A 23,182-nucleotide genomic window follows, 5' to 3' on the forward strand; every position below is an offset into this window, starting at 1 on the left:
CAGTACTTGTGGCTCACGTGCTCTAGTGCACAGGCTCAGTACTTGTGGCGCATGGGCTTAGCTGTTTCGCAGCATGTGGGATCTTCCCGGACCAGGGCTCGAACCCGTGTCCCCTGCATTGGCAGGCAAACTCCCAACCACTGCGCCACCAGGGAAGTCCCTAGTACCTTACTCTTAAATGTGGACAGTCAGTGATCACCTGACCTTTGAGAAAGGTCTCTAATATGGAAGGCAAAGAGTAGAACAAGCAAATAGAAAAGTAGAAACGTGGAGGACACGATAAGGCTAAGAGAAACTTCAAAAAAAAAAAAAAGAAAGAAACACATTACCTTCCCCAAAGAGATGAGAGTTTCTTGTAGCCATGAAACAAAAACTGAAGGGTTGCTAAATAAGGAACAGTTAACAAATTTAAAAATAAAAACAAAAAAAGCTCTTGGAAATTAATAATATGGTAACAGAAATGAAAAATGGAGTATAGAGGGTTAAAGATAAAGTTGAGGAAATCTCCAGAAACTAGGAAACAAAAGACAAAGGTGGAGGAGGGGAAATGAGAAAAAAGAAGATTAATTCAGGAGATCCAGTATTATCTTAACAAGAGTTCTTAGAAGACAGAACAGTGAAAACATAGGACATTATCAAATAAATAAAACGAGGAATTTTCTCAGAACTGAAGGAACGTGGATCTTCAGATTGAAAGAGCAATTGAATGCTCAGCACAATGGATGTTAAAAGACCAAGATCAAAATTCATTATCCTGGGATTTCAGAACAATAGAGGCAAAGAATGTCCTCAAGCTTACTGAGAGAAAAAGCAAGTTCCATATAAAGGTAAAAAATCAGAATGGCATCAGACTTCAATAACAACACTAGAATCTAGAAGATAATGATGCTACCTTCAAAACTGGAAAATTATTCTATATCAAGAGTAAATATTAATCAAGTGAGGACAGAATAAAGGTGTTTTCTGACATGGAAAAATCTCAGAATATTTACTGTTTCTTAGGAATCTCCTGGAGATGGTGTTTCAACAAAATGAGGGAGTGAACCAGAAAAGAAGATAAGGTTTAAAGAATCCACAGAATATAGGGAAGGGTATTTCTGGGATGATAGGATAAACGGAGATGCCAAGATGACAACTGGGAAGCAAATCTAGACAGCAACCAGTCCATCTTAGAGCAAGTTAGAAAGCTTGGAGAAAGGAGTTTAACAAAAAAATGGTGGTATATTGAATTGAAGAGATCTGTACTTGTAGCAGAATGGGGGATGAATTACAGATGAGTATGTAGAAAACTGAGTAAGTGAAAAGTGAAGATAATTAACTCTCTGGGATAAAATTAACTTGTGTAAGAATGGAAATTTTGTCATGGTGTACTACTTGGTTCAACATTTATATTAATCATAATGACACACAAAAAATAATATGTCTATCTTGGAAAGTTAGGAGGAAGGGGAAGTGGATGTTTATGGGAGGAGAGGGATGGAGTTGGTAAGAGAGAGCTGAATTGTTTTCCATTGTAAGACAATAGGCAGTGCCTAAACCCGAAAAATACGGAAGCAGCACACTAAGTATGTTACTTAAGTATATGAACATAAATATCAGGGACGATTGTTCTTCACCAGCAGCCTTGAAAAGCCGTTTGAGCTTTTAAAATCATAAACATGTAATTTGATAAAAATTAGTAAACAAAAAGGGAAATTAAATATTAACAGTTGAGATCATGCGTAATTTGTTTTCTTTATACATTCTTAAATTTCAAGTATTCTGTATTGATGGTTTATTCTTTGATAGTCTAGAAAAGATTTTTCATTATTCACTGTGAATCTTTATTATTCTTAAATACTTTCATTTGTTAGAAGTTCCTAATTTATAGCATCCTGTTTAATATTGCTCCTTTAAAAAGACATGATAGGACTTCCCTGGTGGTGCAGTGGTTGAGAATCTGCCTGCTAATGCAGGGGACACGGGTTCGAGCCCTGGTCTGGGAAGATCCCACATGCCGCGGAGCAACTAGGCCCGTGAGCCACAACTACTGAGCCTGAGCGTCTGGAGCCTGTGCTCCGCAACAAGAGAGGCTGCGATAGTGAGAGGCCCACGCACCGCGATGAAGAGTGGCCCCCGCTTGCTGCAACTAGAGGAAGCCCTCACACAGAAACGAAGACCCAACACAGCCAAATAAATAAATAAATAAATAAATAAATAAATAAAAATTAAAGGTGCTAATAATTTTAAAAAAAAACAAAAAAACATGATATATTTCCTCAGTACCAGAAAACACCATAGTTATGTGTTAGGAATACAGAGACGAATAAAGATCTCACATGAAGTTTATGGTCTAGGATAAGGGGAGAAATGTGTTAATAAATTATAGTATAGATTTACCTATGATAGAACACACTCATGTCACTGGAAGTAGAAGCTCAAAACAAGAAGAGTTGTTAGGGAAGCAGAATTAATAATACTTGGCCACCTATTTGACATAGAGTATGAGTGAAAAACGAGAATGTGATGACTCCCAGCTTTCTGGTTTCAGTGACTGGGTATACTTTGGTGCCAGTCACTGAGAATGGAAACAAATAAAAGATAAGGGTGCACGTTTAATGAACTCTGGGACCTATTGGTTTCAGCTTTTGTATTGAAATACAGTATATCCAAAGAATATTTGGATATTTGATTTTGAAGCTCAAGAAGAAGGCTGAGAAAGAGCAAGCCCAAGAATGAAAATGAATGAGTGGATTGCTTAATCGTCATCGCATTCAGAGTGGGTGAGCTCTCCACGGAGATGATGTAGACCAGAGCATGAATCAAGTGAATCAAGGACAGAGCCCTAGGGAAACAATCTATGGCTTAGATATTTACAGATCTTAGGAGACTCATTTCATTGGACTGACGGTAACATAATTGTAGGTAGAAGAGCGAAGGGCCAATAAGAAAAAAGTAGTCAAGGCCCCAAGGGTAAACATCTTTTTAGGAACTTGACTGTAAAGGAAAGAAGAGAGATTTAGCTAGAGGAGGGGAGTATAGGTTTGAGCAGTTGCTTTTTTTTAACCTGTGTTTCATTTCTTTATTGCCATTATTTTAAGGCAAAAGAGACATGAACTGGAAAGATTGGCTTTTAGAAAGGAGCCTATCGAAAAAGAGGTAAGAAATATAGAAAGGAAGAGGAATAAGGAGCAACAAACAAATGAAGTGATGACTAACCAGTCGCATCTTGGTTTGTGGAGCCCAAAGCTTATGAAATTAGTGAGGGCAGGGTTCTTTAAGAAATGAATAAAAAATTAGATATAGGGCCATGTAAGGGGACCATGAAAATGAGAGGCTTTGAAGTTTAAGCTTTAGTAGTTTTAAGTAAACCCATGTCAGTTAGTGATAGTTTAAATCCCAGAATGATGGGGAACAGGTGATTAAGAGCCTTGGTAGCGATGGTAGCCTGAAACAGAGGGGAGATACTTCTTTTGAGACTTCCTGTAGCCTGTACATTCCAAGAGGCCAGGGAGCTTTATACTCTTGTTCATTGATTTATCTGAAGAACTTGGAGCAGTGCTTGTTAATAGGTACTCAGTAAATATTTGTCAAATGTATGATGAAACAGGAAGAAAAATAATGAGATTCAGTGCTAAAATAGCCCAGCTTAAATTTTGAGGAGCAAATTTCTTTGTAGTAGATACGATCAGAAGGGGGATGGCGATGAAAATGGAACTTGAGAGTAATTATGATTTAGAATAGACACTGAGGAATGGAGGCAGAGGAGATGAAGCAGGAGGATATTATGAGTGTGATCAAGAGGAAAATGGTTGAAATAATGCAGTCTACGAAAGGACTGAGTCTTCCTACTGTTTAATGTTGCAGATAGTGAAACTGCTACTTCGTCATGGTGGAAATCCATTTCAAGCTAATAAACATGGGGAGCGTCCAGTGGATGTAGCAGAAACAGAGGAGTTGGAATTGCTGCTAAAAAGAGAGGTGCCTTTATCTGATGATGATGAGAGTTACACAGGTTTGTTCCACATGATCTACATTCACCTGTTTGACATGATATTTAGTAGAATATTCTACTTCTGCTTTATAATACCTAAAATGTTGAGTACCTTAGGTAATGCTATCTAGCTATTAAGAATGATGAATTTAGTAACCTAAATTTAGGTGTGTGCTACATGTCCTCTGTGTAAATGGAGTCATAATGCTCTCGCCCTATTTCTGTGATTTCTTTTCCCCACAGATTGCTGATGTTACATTCAAGCCTATTGCAGCCTCTCTCCCCATTAATAGCTACCACCACTGCTATACACTAGCACCACTAGCTATCCCACATCTGAGTTCTTTAATTCTTTTATAAGTTAGAGCACCACTAACCAAACTCTTCCTGGCATTAATGAGTCATCTTTGCATTTTTATTTTTGCAATTTAGGTGGTTGAACTCTGGTCATTGTTGTAAAATACAGGCACAATTTTACAGTCACAGTTTTAAAAAGGAAAGACCCGAAAAGAATATTTCATAAAACTTTTGGCATACTCAGAGTTTAAAAAAATAAACATAAACAATTAAAAATATATAAGAAAGTCTTTTGTGTACAGATTGGAAGGTTTCACCATGTTTCAGGCAAAAATCAATGGAAAACAATTTAATAAGTCTCATAACTGGCCATATCTTTACAAAATTATAAACAATTCCTATAAGCAATTAGGTAATAATACTACTTTTATATTATTTATAAATAAAATGAAACCATACTTATTTAATCTCAGCCATTGCCAGAGGGCAATAGGACAACATCTGTACTTTTAAAAGAGAAAGGTCTACCATTTACTTTTTTTTTTATTGAGGTATAATTGACATATAATATTGTATTAGTTTCACATGTACAACATAATGATTTGTATACACTGAAATATGGTCACTGCAATAAGTCTAGTTAGTAATGGTCACCATACGTAGTTACAAAGTTTTTTCTTTCTTTCTGGTAATGAGGACTTTTAAGATCTACTCTCTTAGCAGCTTTCAAATGTGCAATGCGGTATTAAGTACAGTCACCATGTACAGTACATCCTCATGACTTATTTATTTTATAACTGGAAGTTTGTACCTTATGACCCCCTTCACCCATTTAACCCACCCCCCATCTCTGACAACCACCAGTCTGTTCTCTGTATTGATGAGCTTGGTTTTTGTTTGTTTTTTAGACTACACGTGTGAGATCATAGAGTATTTGTCTTTCCCTGTCTGACTTATTTCACTTAGCATAATGACCTCAGGGTCCATCCATATTGTCTCAAATGACAATATTGTGTTCTTTTTTTATGGCTGAATAATATTTCATTGTGTATATGTACCACATCTTCTTTATCCATTTATGCATTGATGGACACTTAGGTTGTTTCCATATCTTGGCTATTGGAAATAATGCTGCAGTGATCGTGGAGGTGCATATATTTTTTCGAATTGGTGTTTTCATTTTCTTTGGATAAATAACCAGAGGTGGAATTGGTGGATTACATGGTAGTTGTATTTTTCATTTTTTGAGGAACCTCCATCCTATTTTTTTATAGTGGCTACACCAATTTACATTCCCACCAGTGGTGCAAAAGGGTTCCTTTTTCTCCACATCCTCAAGCCAACACTTGAAATTTCTTGTCTTTTTGATAATAGGTGTTCTGACAGGTATGAGGTGATACTGCATTGTGGTTTTGATTTCCATTTCCCTGATGATTAGTGATGTTGAGCATCTTTTCATGTGTTTGTTGGCCATCTATATGTCTTCTTTGGGAAAATGTTTATTCAGATCCTCTGCCCAATTTTTAAATTAGATTGTTTGTTTGCTATTGAGTTGTATGATACCAGTTTTTTATGTATTTTGGATATTAACCCCTTATCAGATACATGATTTGCAAAGATTTCCTCCCATTCAGTAGGTTGCCTTTTCATTTTGTTGATGATTTTCTTTGCTGTGCAGAAGTTAAAATCTCAATATTTTATTATGAAAATGTTCAAACACACAGCAAAATTCGGAGAATTGTACAGTGAACCCCCTGTACCCACCAGCTATGTTTTGCAGTTTTTAACTGTTTGCTATATTTCCTTTATTACATTATCACATATCTATTCATCTACCCATCAATTCTTATTTTTTGATGCATTTCAGAATAAGTTGTGGACATCTCTAAATAATTTAACATGCATTTCATTATAACTAGAGTTCAGTTTTTGTATATGATTTTTAGGTAATATTTACATTTGTGAAATTAATAATTCTTTAATAAAACATTCTATGAGCATGAAGAAATGCATAGACCTTGTATAATCCAACCTTATCAAGATACAGCATACCTCCAATACTCCAGGAAGTTCCTTATGCCCCTTCCTAGTCAGTGCCCACCCCTACCTGATCATTTACAACCCTCATGGTAAAGATGATTAGACAAGAATCACTAAAGGCTGGTAAATCTAGGGAGAATTCTTTTTTTATAAGAGCAGATATTTACATGACCTTTTCACATTACAAGAGAGGAGGGAAAAAAAATGATTATATGGTAGAGAAATCCACCACCTGGACTGAGTGATCAAAATTAACATCATCAAAGGAGACACAGATGCATATCATGTGCCTCTACGTGTGGTACCCTGAGAAGGATAGAACATCACTTGTAGCGTTCTGGCTGAGAATGTATAATCATGAGGAATGTTCTGCTTCTTTTTAAAAGCCACTGTCACCAAAGATTAAGAAATGTCAGTGTCATGAACCAGTAAAGGCAATAGAAATGTTCCAGGCTATCCAAAGAGGTAATAATTAAAGGCAGTACCTGCTCCATGACTGTTTTCTGTCCTGGAGGGGGAGAAAGATTATAAAAGACATTATTAGATCATTTAGCAAGGAATATGGACAGTAGATTAGTGTCGTATCAGTGTAAATTTATGAAGTCGACAACTGTACTGTGGTGATGAGAATATCTGTATGTCTTGGGAAATACTAAAGTATATAGGGATAAAGAGCCATGATATATGTAATTTACTCTCATATAGTTCAGGGAAACAAATGTATTTACACACATGTGTATATATAGAGAGAAAGTAAATTATAACACAAGAGAGCAAAACGTTAACAGGAGGAAAACCTGGGTAAAGGATATATAGTGTTCATTATTTTTTATTTTTCTAACTTTTTGTGAGTTTGAAATTATTTCCAAATAAAATCTAAAATATACAAACACATAAAATTTTTTTGCTTTGTCCATTGAAAAGATCTAAAACTGACTAAGACAGTAGCAGTAATCATTCCTAGTACCCAGATTATAATCAGGAAGTATTTTCTCCTAAAAGAAAACCAAGGTTTCTTGGAAAAAATGGGTGATGCTAAGTCTAGGGCAGGAAATATGTAAGATGAGCTTGGAACATCTTGTCATTTCAGATTTCAGGTCTTGTCAGAGGCCTTAGGAGACAACTTGAACAGTTCCCCACTGGCCAAAAATGCAGTAGTTTGAGTTTCATTAAGGGTGTTAATTGCAAAGATTTGAAACCCATCAAATATGTTTAAACCCATGAGTCTATGATAATAAATTTTTTAATATATCATGGTCATCAGAGAACCAATTTGTTATCTTAAAAATTAGGCAAAAAAAGAGGAAAAAAAGCAGTCATTTATTTCACCTTCATATTCCTATATGAACTCTTGTCACTGGGTGACCTCATTATGGGTGAGGAGAAATGTTTTTTATAAGATTAATCCAGCTAAGAGTGAAAAGAAAGACTGACCATTTTGCAACCCCCTGTTAGTTAATGTATGGGAGCATTGAGGATCAACAGTTGCTAACATTAAATTAAAAAGAGAAGGAAAGAAGTCAGTCATTGCCTGCCCTTGCTGGAATGCCCCTCTCCTCCACTCCCCAGTCCTCAGGATCCAGCTGCCATCTGCAGGAAATACCCAGACAGAGGAGCGTGCTGAGCTGCACCAAGCAACATTCAGACCGTAGGAAACCCCAACAGCATCGTTTCCCAACAGATAAATTGTACGAAAATAAGAAGAACCTGTAGAAAATAATAAAAATGACTTAAGTGGCATATCACACTTTCAAAAATGGGCAAGACTAAAATATTAAGCATGTATTTAACAGGTAATTTATACTTCAGGGGCATTTTGTACAAAACTCAGTTAAGGGCTTCCCTGGTGGCACAGTGGTTAAGAATCTGCCTGCCAGTGCAGGGCACATGGGTTCGAGCCCTGGTCCGGGAAGATCCCTCATGCCGCAGAGCAGCTAAGCCCGTGTGCCACAACTACTGAGCCTGCGCTCTAGAGCCCGTGAGCCACAATTACTGAACCCGCGTGTCCCAACTACTGAAGCCTGCACGCCTAGAGCCAGTACTGTGGGGGGAGAGGGGAATAAAGAGACAAAAATGTAATGTTGGTTACAGGGTTGATAAGCAATATATTGTAGTGGGAATGGTAATGATGGAGCTAAAGCTATAGGCAAAACTGTAAAGGTGGCAGCTTTCCTTTTAGTATGTATTTTCACTCCTTCAGCCTCCAATAAATGTAAACTAAAGTGTTTGGTACATAGACATTGCTTAATAAATATTTGTTGAATTGTGGGGGAGGGGTAACTGGCCCTAAGGGATTATGCCAGAATCCTCCATCCCCCACAGATCCAAGGAGTAGCTGGGCTGAGTTTGTCCATTACTGAGACTGGGGAAGTTGGAGAAGACCTAGTCCAGCAATAGGGAGGTCTCCTCCTGGTGCTTCAGTGCTGACTGGCAGTCCTGGGGGAGCCCACTTTCCCTTCCACTGCTTGCAAAGAGCTGCCTCTTGGACTACTTCAGCTCCAACAGCGACAACAAAAGGAGTACTTAAGAAAATTCAAGGACAGCGCAAAGGCTTTTTGGAGCTAATAAAAAACATGATTATATAATCAGACAACACAGTAGATGAGCTGAAGTGGGACTTAAATGATTAGGCTATAAAATCAAGTAAAACAAATCCTCACAACACAGCAAAAATACAAAGAGAAAGAATCCTGAAAGGAGATAAGATAAAAGACTTAGGGAATAGATCTAGGAGCTCTAGCAGATCTTTTTTTTTCTTAATTGGAGTATAGTTGCTTTACAATGTTGTGTTCTGCTGTGCAGCAAAGTGAATCAGTCACATGTATACATATCCACTCTTCTTTAGATTTCCTTCCCATTTAGGTCACCACAGAGCACTGAGTAAGTTCCCTGTGCTATACAGTAGCTTCTCATTATCTATTTTATACATAATAGTGTATATATGTCAATCCTAATCTCCCAATTCATCCTACCCCCCATTCCCTGCTTGGTAACTGGAAGTTTGTTCTCTACACCTGTGACTCTATTTCTGCTTTGCAAATAAGTTCATCTGTACCATTTTTCTAGATTCCACGTGCAAGCAATATTATACATTTGTTTTTTTCTTTCTGACTTACTTCACTCTGTATGACAATCTGTAGGTCCATCCACATCTCTGCAAATGGCACTATTTCATTATTTTTTATGGTTGAGTAATATTCCATTGTGTATATGTACCACATCTTTATCCATTCCTCTGTCAATGGACATTTAGGTTGCTTCCATGTCCTAGCTATAGTAGGAGCTCTAACAGATTTAGCATATGAATAATAGCTAGTTTTGGGAGTTTAAAAGGGAAAAAAAGAAACAGGTGGAGAATAGTCCATAATTATACAAATAGAAAAAAATGTTCCTGAGCTAAAGCAAGCCCGAGTCTATCAGTTATAAAGCTCAGTGAGCTCCAGGTGGATTGATGGAAGAAGCATGTACACATACCCCTAGACATATTTTGATCAAATTCCTTGTAATTCTGAGTGTAGCAAGTTACAACGAAATACAGTCGCATTGGCATTGGACTTCTAACTTACAGCAGTGGAAGATAGACTACTGAGAGAAAAGAACTGCAGCATAAGAATTATGTACCTGGCCAAGGTATTGTTCACTTGTTAGGGTAAAGGAAAGATAATTTAGGGGTTTAAAAGCTATATCAATGTATTTTCTTACTTTTTTAAAAAAGAAGTTATGGAAGAATAAACCAACATCTTATAAAAGTGGTTACCTAATAGGAGAAGGGGTTAAAAGAAAGGTATGTGAATTGTTAGTCTTTTTGAAAAACAGTCTGGCAACAGCTAAGAAAATACAAGGGCTCTTACCTTTTAGAGAAATATACTGAAATATTTCTGGATGAAGTGATACCATGAATGGGATGTGCTTCAAAATGATACAGGAGTAGGATGAATAGAGGTATGGGTTGGCCAGAGATTGATGGCTATTGGAGCTGAGTGATGAATACATGGGGGATCAGTATAACATTCTGTCTACTTTTGTGTAAAGTCAAAATTTACCATTGTAAATACAGTTTTAAAAATACTTACGCTCCTTAATATAGTAGTCATACTTCTGGGAATATCCCGTGTTTATTACAGCAGTGTTTTCAGTGGCAAAAGAAAAAATGTATAGTCATACAGGGGATCAGTTGCATAAATCAAAGTATATAGCCACACCACAGACTGTTGTACAGCCATGAAAAGGTATATCTTAACACTGTACCAGTTACTTGGAGAGATTTTCATAAGATATTATGGAGTCAGAACAGTCAAGACGAAGGATCATAATATCTCATTTTTGTAAAATGAACAATGTTTTAAAAATCTATATGTTTGTATATGCACATATATTTGTGTAAAATTTTATAAACATGGAGTAAAATCTGGAAGGATGTATCTCAGGCTGCTAATGAGGCATGTGTTGGGGGTCAAGTGGCAGAGGAAGGGATGACTTGGGTGGAGGGAAAGGAGGTAGAGCTGGACACAGTTGTGTGATAATATTTTTGTACACATAAATATACAGGACTCTACAAAATCTCTTGCCCTGCACCACTGTTTATTTAATCCCCATTCCCTTCCCTTCACAACTAAGTTTCTTAAAGTGCATTGTGGTGCACTTAAAGTACCTTCCATCCAATCTGTGTTTACTAACATTGCACATGATCTTCCAACAACAAACCCCTTAGCTGTCTTTTTAGTCTCTCTGTGGGATTTGACAGTGTTGACTGTGTTCTTCCTAAAATTCTCTGGTCCTGGTTTCAGAGAGGCAGTTCTCTTCTGGCTTTTTCTCCTGGAAGATAATTCTCTTCCAGCTTCTCAGACTGTTCCTTCTCAGGTTCCTTCCAGATCTCATCTCTTCGTTTCTTCCTCATTCTCTTCCCATACACCCCTGTGTTCATTTTTCCAAAGATTTACTTTCTGGAACCCTCTTCTCATACCAGATAATCTCCCAAATAAAGTTCACCCACACTTACAGCTTTAACTACCATCTATGTTGTGAAGCCTTTTAAATATCTCTTTATTCCATACCTTTCGCTTACGCTTCATGCGTATATATTTAACTGCTCTCCGGATGTTACCACTTAGAATTACCACAGAAATCAGTGTACCTGAAATGAACTTCTTTTTTCCCATTTACACTCCTCTTCTTGTTTTTCCTGTCTCATCATTCAGCTATATGTATGTCCTCAACTTGATAGTCATCCTAAATTCGTCTTCCTCCTTTTTCTTCAGGTCAATTAGTCTACAACTGTGTTTGTGCACCCATGATGTGTTAGGCATTGTTTAAGCACTGGAGATCTAGCTGATTAAGAAAGTGGAGATACTAACATAATCATCCCCTAACCCTTGTCACTTCTTATTTTCAAAATATTTGTAAATCCATCTACCAGTTACAAGCTGAAAGTCATTTGAACATCTTTGTGCTATGTGAAATCAGGATTATAATAGCTGAATTACATAGGCTTCCGCAAGAAAGTAAGAAAATAAGATTTGAAAACTAGGAACATTTCATATGGTATGTTAATACTCCCATTTATCATGGCTACAAACTCTAATCTTGGTCTCTTCAGAAAACAGTAGCTGTGAAAAGCAGCTTTGGTTAAAAATCTTTCTGTGAGAAAGAAGTGCTGCAGTAAGTTTTTCCCATGGAAGAAGTTAGGTATCTTATTTGAACTTACATGTTTCATTAGAGTGAAACACTTCTTTTAGAATCTTTTTTGATTATCACCGATATTGTTTCATGTGTTCATCAGCTATGTATTGATTTTTCAGCATACTTATTTTCCTCATGGTGAATGTGCCTGAATTATTGCTTGATCAAAATCCCTCAAGGAATGATTCAAAAATCATCAGTAAAAATCATCCGTAAGTATCATACAAAGATTTTGAAGTTGCTGAAAAAGACTGATAAAAATACCCAAATTTATTGCTTAATTTACATGAGGTCCTTGTTAGACTTAACGTCATCTAATCTAAATTCAGAATGTGTTAATATTTAATCAAGTATTCATTTTACTGCCCATAGACGTTTGTACATATAAAGCCTGATAGCATTGTTACCCATCTTGTATGTTATGTCATCCATGTGACAGATACACTTTAAGTGTTGCAAAGTTAGAGAATATAACTGACTATGGATTTCAGAACTTAATAAATTTGGAGTAGATAAAAAGGTACTATACATGTAACATTTTAAAAACGGTTTATTCCATTAGTCATTGTGCTTTGTGACAGTGCTACTGAGAGTAGCTGTTCTGCAAACTGTTACTGTGCCTCAGGATACAGAGTTTGTGCCAGAATGTACATCAGTGCACTGCTTCCTTCATCATAGAGGAAAAAATGCTGTGACAAAAATGTCAGCTGAACTAAGTGTGCTCGTGACATAACTGATTTCCGTCTCTGGCACAAGCCCGTTATTTCATCGTTTCATCACAGATTTGTAATAAACAATTGGCAGAGTGGCCTTAAGTTCATGGACCACACTGAGTAGCCATTTTATGTTGTGCATATCAGACGTTTATGATATTGTTGCAGGAAATACATGTCCTGGTTACTACAGCTTATTTGTATACAAATGTGTGGCACTTTTAAATTTGCATAATTCTTTAGTTGTTTTCCCCCAACCTCTGCCCTTTTTCCACAGTCTTATTCCACATTACCTTCCTGACAGAATTCTATCTAATAATAGTGTTTGCTACAAATAATTGCTTCTTGCTACCCTGCTGAAAACTCAGTCATATTCAGAGAGCCAGACCATGCTCATAAACCATAATTACGGTAACAGAGGTGTCACACAGCGCCTCTCCCGATACTTTCTGACACTCCTTAATTGCCAAAGTAGAGATTCTGCTGCAAGTTTGCAGACCCTGGTTTTATTACTTAAACACAGTGCCCAGTGGGCAAAGTTGAAAATGCCAGGCATTGTTAAAATAATTATTCATCCTTTTCTTATCTTACTTTGACTGCCAATAATCTGGCCATGTTTATTAAGCAGCTGCTATACACTTTCCTCACTTGCATGCTTCAGCTTAAGCAAGGAAATGCTCCATCATAATAAATAGACAAGCTACATTTAGAGTCTACCATAAGACAGATTAGGAAACTGTTTAAAAGACCGTGATATGTTGTTACCCTCTAGTGTTTACTGAGTGCATTTCTGTGTCATAAAATACACAAAATGACCAGTATTTTGAGGCCTTATTTTCTTAATGTTAAAACAGTAGATTGTAACTATTCTAAATATATTGTCATATTTGGTAAACTCATATCCTCAGTTTTATATTTCAGGAGCTATGAAAAAATGACTGTTGATACATGCACATATGGAATTATAACAGTTAAAATAAATCAAGAGGTACAAAAAACAATTATTTAAGTCAAAATATACCAGAAATTTTTATTAAATGGATTCTGTGATGTTAACAGTTTAAGTAGGAAGAAGCATCACCTTTGGAAGTTTTAAAGCAAACTTTTTAACCTTGGAAGCATAAACACTGCAGGTAGAAATTACATAGCGTAAGCACCATATTTGGTGTTCAGCACCCTTTATTTTTCACATATATGTCACTGTAGTATTGATGTTTACAATAAATGAAAAGGCACTTAAATATCCATGATGTGCAGAGGGCTGAGCATACAGCATGATAAGCAATGAGATATTCTTTAATTTAATGATCAATTAAAAGAAATTCTGGGACTTCCCTGGTGGCGCAGTGGTTAAGACTCCACACTCCCAGTGCAGGGGGCCCAGGTTCGATCCCTGGTCAGGGAACTAGATCCCACATTCATGCCACAACTAAGAGTTCACATGCCACAACTAAGAGTTCACATGCCACAACTAAGGAGCCTGCGAGCTGCAACTAAGACCCAGTGCAACCAAATAAATAAGTTTAAAAAAAGGGAAAAAAAAGAAATTCTATCACTGTGTTTTGCATACTCTGCTTTTTCTCCTCTGCTTTGTGACATATATGGTGCACTTTATACACAGAGTTCTGATTTTACTTTTTCAAACTTTTTTCTAAATATCACCAGCTACTTCTACCTGAAACTTAAACAACCAAAACCCCTACAGTTCTCTTATTTGAAAATCAGTACTTTAAAACCAATACAGATTTTATTATGTGTTTTATGTGGATTCATTATATCAACCTAATTCTAAAGCTTAAGAATTTTAAATTCAAAGTTGAGTGTTTTTGGTTTTTTTTTCAAGAAAATGTTATATGTCAAATTTTGTTAAGTAGAGAAAAAGGGAAAGAAATTATAAATACCTAAATTACCATACTATAAGCATTTACTCTTTAGTAGTGTCTATAAAAATTACATAGTTCTATATTTTTTACTTGTTCGTGTATCAGAAAAATAAATGGGAAATTGTGACTGCAGCTGGGATGTTCTTTGGATGCAAATGAATGTCTTTAAATTTTTATGTTACATAAAATAATAGTCTTCTAAATATCGCTCTTTGAATTTTATGTAAATATAGTAGTCAAGAAATTTTTAGTGTGTTTGCCCAAAATATGTTAAATTGCTTATTGCAGATACCAAAACTAATAGATTTTTTGTTAAAAATATTTTAGCTTGATGGTTTTCCTTAAAAACTGAATTTGTACCAGTGCCTAGCAACTTAAAGTGAGTCTGTCACATAATTATAGTCCTTGAGATATTGCTGAATATTTAAGACTTAAAGCTCTATGAAGGGTACATTTGGGCAGAACCCTTAAAAAAAGACCTTTGACTTTAAAATATATATGCATACAGTTAAATGAGTTTAGCCTTAGCTATATCATCCTGTTTTATCTAGTCATGGTTTGAAGGACCTCCATGTAATATATATATATGTATGTATGTGTGTGTGTATATATATATATAGAGAGAGAGAGAGAGAGAGATAAATATCTATCTATTTATCTATCTATCTATCTATCTATATATATATATAGATGGAATAGCCGAGACTGGGTGATTTTTGTCAGTTTCCTGTAGTGACATCAAAATTTTTGTAGTGATACCAATCATATTTTTCAGAGGGGGAAAATCTTGATTAATTTTTACTTTATAGAATTCGTTTCTGTGTTACTGACATGTTGGTAGAAAGGCCATGCATAACTACTAATAGAGGGAGTGTAAAAAGTGGTGTGATACTTGATTTTACTTTTTATGTATATTTTGCTTTTAGACATAGTATTTTCAATTATTGATTATATTCTCTTCCCTCTCCAGCTCACCCCTAAATTCTTAGCTATAACTCTCTTATCTCTATCTGTTACTTTAGAAATACAGTGAAAATATGTTCTCATATGGCATACTTACTTCCAAATAAATGTATGACTACTTTTCTCCTGTATAGTAGAATTAAAATATCTAACCTTTACTTAGGAAAATTGAGGTTTAGAAATGGAGATTTAGAAGAAACTGTATACAATTACCCAATATTTTATTTTCCTGTCTCTAAGCTGCATTTCTCAGTCAATTTAGGGATATAAAAGCTGTAAAGATTTGTGTCCTAAAATGCAGGTGTTTTTTTCTAATATTACTTCCTTAGCTAGGTAACATAAATAAGTTATATAATCAATTCTTAAATATACTAGTTGTGGTTAGTGGACTATTGCAAAGCAGAGGAACAACCCAAATAGGCATAAGAGAAGCCCGCCTCAGTTGTGAACTACCCCTGTCAGTGGAGCCCCGGAGACTCTGAAACTCAGAGAAGACTGCAGTTAGAGAGGACCACGGACCACTCGTGCAGGGGAACACCTGCTGTAGAGGTCCTCCACAAAACTGCTGAAGAAACAAGTTTTCCCCTTTATCAGTATGAAAAGAAATCCAGAGATTTGAGGAAAATCAACTGAATGAAAATGAGAAGGGCCAAAATGAACAAGCACAACAGCTGATTTGGAGAATGTAAATTACATAGGAAGCAGAAGGGTAAGTTCTTCTCAGTATGTGTGGAGACACTGGGGGTGGGGGGCAGTCGATCCACTAACCATAACAAAAGGCCACCCTGAAAAAGTCGACAAGGGAAGTCCTTGAAATTCAAAATGTTTATCGTTACTGAAAGTAAATATTCCATATAGGGCTAAAGAATAGACTGGACATTGCTGAAGATCTAATTTGAGATCTATGAGAAGGGCAACATATAAAACATTAAAAAAATAATTGGAAATATGAGAAAAATGGTACAGACAAACAGACAAAAAACACACCCAGGATATGCAGTATTCACTTTACAAAAAAGAGCAAATGTTGGGAGAAAGTAATTTTTTTAATGGAAGAAGATGTCCCTTAACTGGAGAAAGAGGGTAATTTTACTTAAAAACAAAAGCAAAACAAAAAGCAAGGAAAGGATACATTTACATGTATCTAGATGTATCCACATCTAGATACATCATGACTTCAAGGATAAAGATTATTTAAAATCTTATAAATGCCCAGACTCAGGTAAACATGTTACCTACAGAAGAAGGAGAGGGAATCCGATTTCTTGTTCTTAAAGATGTTGTGAGAAGACTCTGTAGCTACAGTCACAATGTTCTGTGAAAATTATTTTGAACCTAGAGTTCCATTCCCAACATGTCACTCAAGTGCAAGGGCTAAAGAAAAACATCATTAGACATACTTTCTATTCTCTTTCTGAAAAAATTATTCAAATATATTACTTTTCAGTGACACAAAATACAAGGCTAAGAGGAAAATATGAAGACTATGGATTTTGATGAAAAATTTGCAAGTGACAGCAATGAGCAGTTGGCATATTTTAGGACAAAATGTCAGCTTTGTGAAGAATGTTATCAAGAAAAGAGTAGATTACAATATACATAGTGTGTGAATTAGATTCTGAGAATTCACTGTGTCATGGTATTGATAATATGAAGATGAACAAGACAGAAGGCAAAACCTCAAGGGAGAATAAACTATATATACAAGTCACAGGCTAAATATTGACAGAAAGCAAGCTAAAACGTGGTCTGAGTTGGGGGTGCTCATGGAGTATAAGCGTGCTTTCTGAAATGACAATAGTAGACCGCCTTGGTCAGGGAATTTAGAAGAGCCAAGAGGACAGACTTGAGGTTCAGAAATTCTGTTCACTTTATTATTTCTAAGTTAGTTAAATTCAAATAAAATCAAATGTAATACTTTTAAGTTATGAAGAATGATTCGCTTGAGTGATGGGGCTATATTATGGTTGACTTTTCTTTACCCATCTCTATATTTTCCTGGTTTTCTAACATTAACTGTTTTTTACTTTTGTAATAAAAGAATAATAAATACTATTTGAAAATGAAACAGAAGCAATGTTAATAAATGAAGATCACTAAAGAAGTTTATCTTAGGACTTTTTTATGCATTAGCGCATCTCTGAATAAAAATGATATATATAAACACAATTCCAAATTTTTTTTTAAGTACTATTCCTGTTGTTAAAAGAATTCATAATTCTGATTGAGTACATTACACCAAAAAAAAAAAAAAAAGGCTTTCAACATTGTAGATTTTTTGGCAATGGAAATCAAGCCAAAACCATCATTTTTTCCCCACTCTTTGGAGTGCTGTATTAATTTAATCATAAGAGCTCGTATTTTAGTGCTCCTATACTATTATCTAGGTTTCAGCCCTGGATCTCGAGTTGTGGGTAAGTTAGTTAACCTGTACGTGCTTACGTTCCACATCTGTGAAATAGGAATTACAGTACATACAGTTGCTGAGTACATACAGTACTTAACGGTGGTGTGGTAAATAAAGGTTAAATGAGTTAATATACAAAGACACATAGACTATTGACTGGCACAGAGTAAGCACTTGATAAATGTTTCCTTTAAAAACAGTGAAAACCTGAAATAAAGTTATCATATTAGACATGTCCAGTTACTTAAAATGAAACATTCAGGACCATCCTTTATATGATATTGCAGTCTTATAATCTTTAAAATGTCATTTTTATTTACCATCGTAAAGATGAAAAATCTAATCAAGTTCACTGGTTTATATAATCATTTAAAGTAGTCAAGACGGCTTTTTTCCTTTATTTTTTTTTTCTAGCTTTATTGAGATAATTGACATAGAACATTGTATAAGTTTAAGGTGTAAGTGTAATTATTTGATATATGTATATATTGCAAAGTGATTACCACAGTAAGGTTAGTTGACACATCCATCACCTAACCTGATTACAATTTTGTGTGTGTGTGTGTGTTGTAAGAATGTTTAAAATCTACCCTTAGCAACTTTCAGGTATACAGTACAGTATTGTTAACTGTAGTCACCTTGCTGGTATGATTTTTTTGTTTTTTGCCATAGAGCCTACAGTTAACTCATTTACTGTCTTTAATGAAAGAGTATCTTTTCATATGTATTCCTGAAAATGTGCTTACATATTACCTGATTTTATCCTCAGAAAATTATTTATTTTAAAACTCCCTAAGTATAGTATATATGTTATGGTGGGGGGGGGGTTAATTCTGTACATTGCATGATATATATTCATTGTTGAAAACATTTTTAAATAGATTAATTGTATGCAAATTAATGTTTTTAGTTTCAATATAGAAATTTTTAATTTCTATAGTGAAAGTACAGAGGAGAAAGAGGAGTAGTATTACAAACCCATGTATACTTATTACCCACTTTTAATCATTACCACCTTATGGCCAATCTTGTTTTGTTCTATCCATTCTTCCCTATCCCATCATTTTGAAGTCATTTTATTAGAAAATATTTTAGTAGGTACCTCTTAAAAGATAGGAATTTTAAAAAACATAATATCATTATCATACCTAAGCTAACTAAACTGTATTACTAGTAAATATTTGGTTATTGTTCCAAGTTCTCATTGCCTCATAAAATCATAAGTTTTTTCAACTTTTTCAAAATCTGAATCCAAATGAAGTCCATATATTGCAGTTGGGTGATTCGTTTGATTATCTTTTAATCTGTAAATATCCCCTTCCATTGTTATGTTCTTGTATTTTTCTGTTGTTGAAAAAATCATGTGCCTGGCAGTTTTTCCCAAAGTCTGGATTTTGCTCGTTTGCATCTCCATGATTTTAGTTAAGGAAAACTATTTTCCAAATATTTTTCTTATCTCAATTTCACATTTTCTTTGTTAACCTACAATGAGTTTAGTGGTAAACTGACTTTAATATTGGAAAGAAAGAGTTGCTTGTGGTGATTACAAAGGGATTTAGCCACAGGTTGAGCAGGAGATTATTTTAATGGTTCTGATCAATTTTCTTAATTTTTGTCAAGACAGAGGTGAACATTAGGCTCCTTTTGAAACTGATTTCTAGCACTTAGTACTGGCATAAACTCTGTATAAGTTATCTAAATATTTTACATGCTGATATTGCCCATAATTTTAAAACCTTATTTTTCATCACTGCTTTTCAAAATGTGACACACTCTAATATATATCTAGTATTTATATGGGTTCTCTAATTTTCCTTTTCTTCACACTTGAACAGTCTTTATTTCAGCTTCTGAAGGAGGCTAATTTTTCCATTTTCATAAAATACAAATTACATATGTACTCAAATAATTGTACAGACACCACACTATATAAAGATGGTGCCATTGTTTAAAAGTAAATTTCTGGCTGACTCAAAAAGGTTCAGCAGCTGATGTATAAAAGCATGAGCTCAGTATAGGAAGAATATTGGAAGTGTTAGTGCATAAGGTGTGAAAGTGCAGGCTATACAAAATCTAAGGGTGGCTGAAAGCCGTTCAAGTAACAGACCTAATCTCCACGTGACCAGTGATGTGGGAACTGATACCGTGTGGGTGAAGTGGTTGCCACCTCTTCAAAGTGCTGACTTTAAGAAGACGTCAGCAATGAATGAGACAGACAGTAGTAGTAGTCAATGGCACTTGGACGTTAAACAAAATTGTAAGGTGGATAAATTTGTGTTACATGTTTTTTTTTTTAAACATCTTTATTGGAGCATAATTGCTTTACAGTGGTGTGTTAGTTTCTACTTGTGTTACATGTTTCTGTTCCTTTCTGCAGTCCTCCTGTCTGTCCCCCATAAGCACCCCAACTTGATTTCTCGACGTCTTAATCCAGTTCTGAAATCCCCTAGTTGTATACTCATTCTACATTTATTAAGTATCTGCACATGCTAGGTATTACAAAAGTCCCTAAGTATAAGTCACAGACTTGTATTTGAAGTATCTGTTGGGTAAGTGAAAAACAGAAACAGAACAGTAGAGCTACCTCACTGGAGGTTACCTTCCCACAAGGAACTCCCAAATTCCATAAATAGGCGTTTTTATTCTCAGTAAATGCACTACTATCCCTACCATCCTCCGTCCCACAAATAGATAATACCTAAGTTTTTCATTTTCCAGGTGCTGTAATTTACGCAGGTGCTTATTAATAAAGTAGTATACTTTTATAAGTTTACAGGAAGCTGAAGTGTGTGTGTGTGCGCATGCACGTGCGTGTATTTAAGCACTTATTCATCTAGAATAGGTGGAATGCATAGGAGATATTGTAGAACAGATAGCCTTCTCTTTGCCCCTTGACTTTCCTGGGAAACGATCTTTGACCTCCCAAATCCCAGTGATCAGGATAGCAGCAATAAAATATACACATCTTTTGGAATGGTTTCAAACCAGTGATGTTCCCAGGGGTAAATGAGAAGTTAACTTTACCTCCTTCCAGATCAATCCAAATAAACATATAAGTAAATACCAATGCAGACATAGCCTCAAGACAAGTCCCCTACCCAACCTCCTCCCCACAACAGATTCCTACCCCTGTGCCCTTCCTAAAATATAAATTCTTCAACTGCACCTCTCCTTGACCGATAATCTAAAATATCTTCTAGTTAGTAGATGGAAAATAATAAAGAGTAACTGATTAAAGACAAATATATGATATTTAATCTTTGGAATCTAAAATAAATGATACAAATGAGCTTATTTACAAAACAGAAACAGACTCACAGACATAGAACACAAATTTATGGTTACCAAAGGGGAAAGTGGGGGTGGGGTAGATTAGAGGTTGAGATTAACAGATACGCACTACTATATTCAAAATAGATAAACAACAAGGGGCTTCCCTGGTGGCGCAGTGGTTGAGAAACTGCCTGCCAATGCAGGGGACACGGGTTCGAGCCCTGGTCTGGGAAGATCCCACATGCTGTGGAGCGACTAGGCCCGTGAGCCACAATTGCTGAGCCTCCGCGTCAGGAGCCTGTGCTCCGCAACAAGAGAGGCCGCGATAGTGAGAGGCCCGCACACCGCGATGAAGAGTGGCCCCCGCTTGCCGCAACTAGAGAAAGCCCTCGCACAGAAACGAAGACCCAACACAAACATACATACATACATAAATAAAATTTTTTTTTAAAGAAAAAGGATTTACACACACAACTATATTCAATATCTTATAATAACCTATAATGAAAAAATGGAAAAAATATATATATACATTTATATATAAAACTCAGTTACCTGAAACTAACACAATATTGTAAATCAACTATACTTCAGTTTTTTTAAAAAAGTAACTGATGAGAATCTACATAAACATGCATAGAAGTTTGGGGAATAGGAAGTAATACACTGGTATGGCAAATGTGTATAGCAAGAAGGAATGAAAGATGGGAGATGATGTAGAACATGCTCTGAAGGCGGATGAAGACACCCCGGGCTATATCCCCTAATGGTGAGGTGACCTTGGACAAGCTACTTATTAGCTCTTACTCTGTTTACATGTCTCTTAAATGGGGATAATAATTGATGGTATTAATAGTTGATGGTAATAGTATTAGAGATAGTGCTTCAGATTTTGGGAAGTCTTTTATCCTAGAGGCAGGAACCCTCAGATGAGAAGAAACATGATATGATCTGTAATGCTGGCCACATTGTGGTTTCAGGTGATAACTGATCTAGGCAAGCACTGGTGAGGACCTGAGCTGGGACAGTGGCCATGGGGATCGAGAGAAGATGGACGTAAGAGATAGTCCAGAGAGTGACACTTGAACGGTTGAATTTGGAAGCTGAGGAATTGAGAGAGTTGCAGAAGACTCTGAGGTTTTTAGTTTGAATAAGTGGGTTGTTGTCACGCCAGAGGTGGGAAAACATTGGCTTTTAGCAGCAAGAGGAAGCAGTTGTGGAAGAGAAAGTAATGAGTTGAATGTTTTCAGTCTTGAATTAGGGTGGTTGAAAGGAGTCCAAGAAGTTCCAGGTTAGGCAGTTGAATCTCAGAGGAAAAGTAGAGACTTGGACTTGCCTATAAGTTCTTTAAGTTTAGGATCATGGTATATTTAGTTTCGTTTTGTCATCACCCACTCCCAAAGTATATGTGACATTAGTAGAATATAGTTATGTTTCCTGAAGACGTGTAATCATTAATATAATCAGACTATTTTAAAAGCCCAGAATCTTGTTGATTTTATTAGTCAGGCATGTGAAATATAATTGCTTCGTCAAATGCATGCTGGTTATTTTGGAGAGATTTTGAAGGAGGGATTTACTTTATGTACTGTCATCTCCCTGCGTTGGTCACATCTGTTCCTTTTGGATTCCATACAAGATAAGGTGGAAATTTATGGTAGCCTCAGTAGGGGGAAAAGTCAAGCCTAAGGATAATTGTGATTTCAAGTAACATTTAGCTATTCTTTAAATGTCACTAGTGTTAGTTGCAAATATCTTAGAGTGCCTTGAGAGGTACAGAGCAACTTTCAAATGTATTTGTGTTTTTTATCAATTAAGTTTCATTTTGTTATTTAGCATTTTCTCATGGAGAAGAAAAAATGTTTTAATGAAAAATTTAATGTTTTAATGATTGCTTATTTCTCACTTTTCTTCCTAGTTTCCCAAATAAAATTGTTGAGATGATAAACATTAA

The 23,182-nt window shown here is 35.7% G+C and overlaps 1 protein-coding gene across 5 annotated transcripts in view; it reads left to right on the top strand.

Annotated features, from left to right (window-relative positions):
* ANKRD12 (ankyrin repeat domain 12) overlaps positions 1-23,182 on the top strand; it is a 111,145-nt gene that overhangs the window by 63,622 nt on the left and 24,341 nt on the right. For all 5 annotated transcript variants that reach the window (XM_061169482.1, XM_061169484.1, XM_061169485.1 and 2 more), the window contains one exon: positions 3,847-3,994. In XM_061169482.1, the coding sequence (XP_061025465.1) occupies positions 3,847-3,994 (148 nt within the window). The remainder of the gene's footprint in view (positions 1-3,846; positions 3,995-23,182) is intronic.

This window comes from Eubalaena glacialis, chromosome 15 (genome assembly GCF_028564815.1).
Source record: "Eubalaena glacialis isolate mEubGla1 chromosome 15, mEubGla1.1.hap2.+ XY, whole genome shotgun sequence".
Lineage (NCBI taxonomy): Eukaryota > Metazoa > Chordata > Mammalia > Artiodactyla > Balaenidae > Eubalaena > Eubalaena glacialis.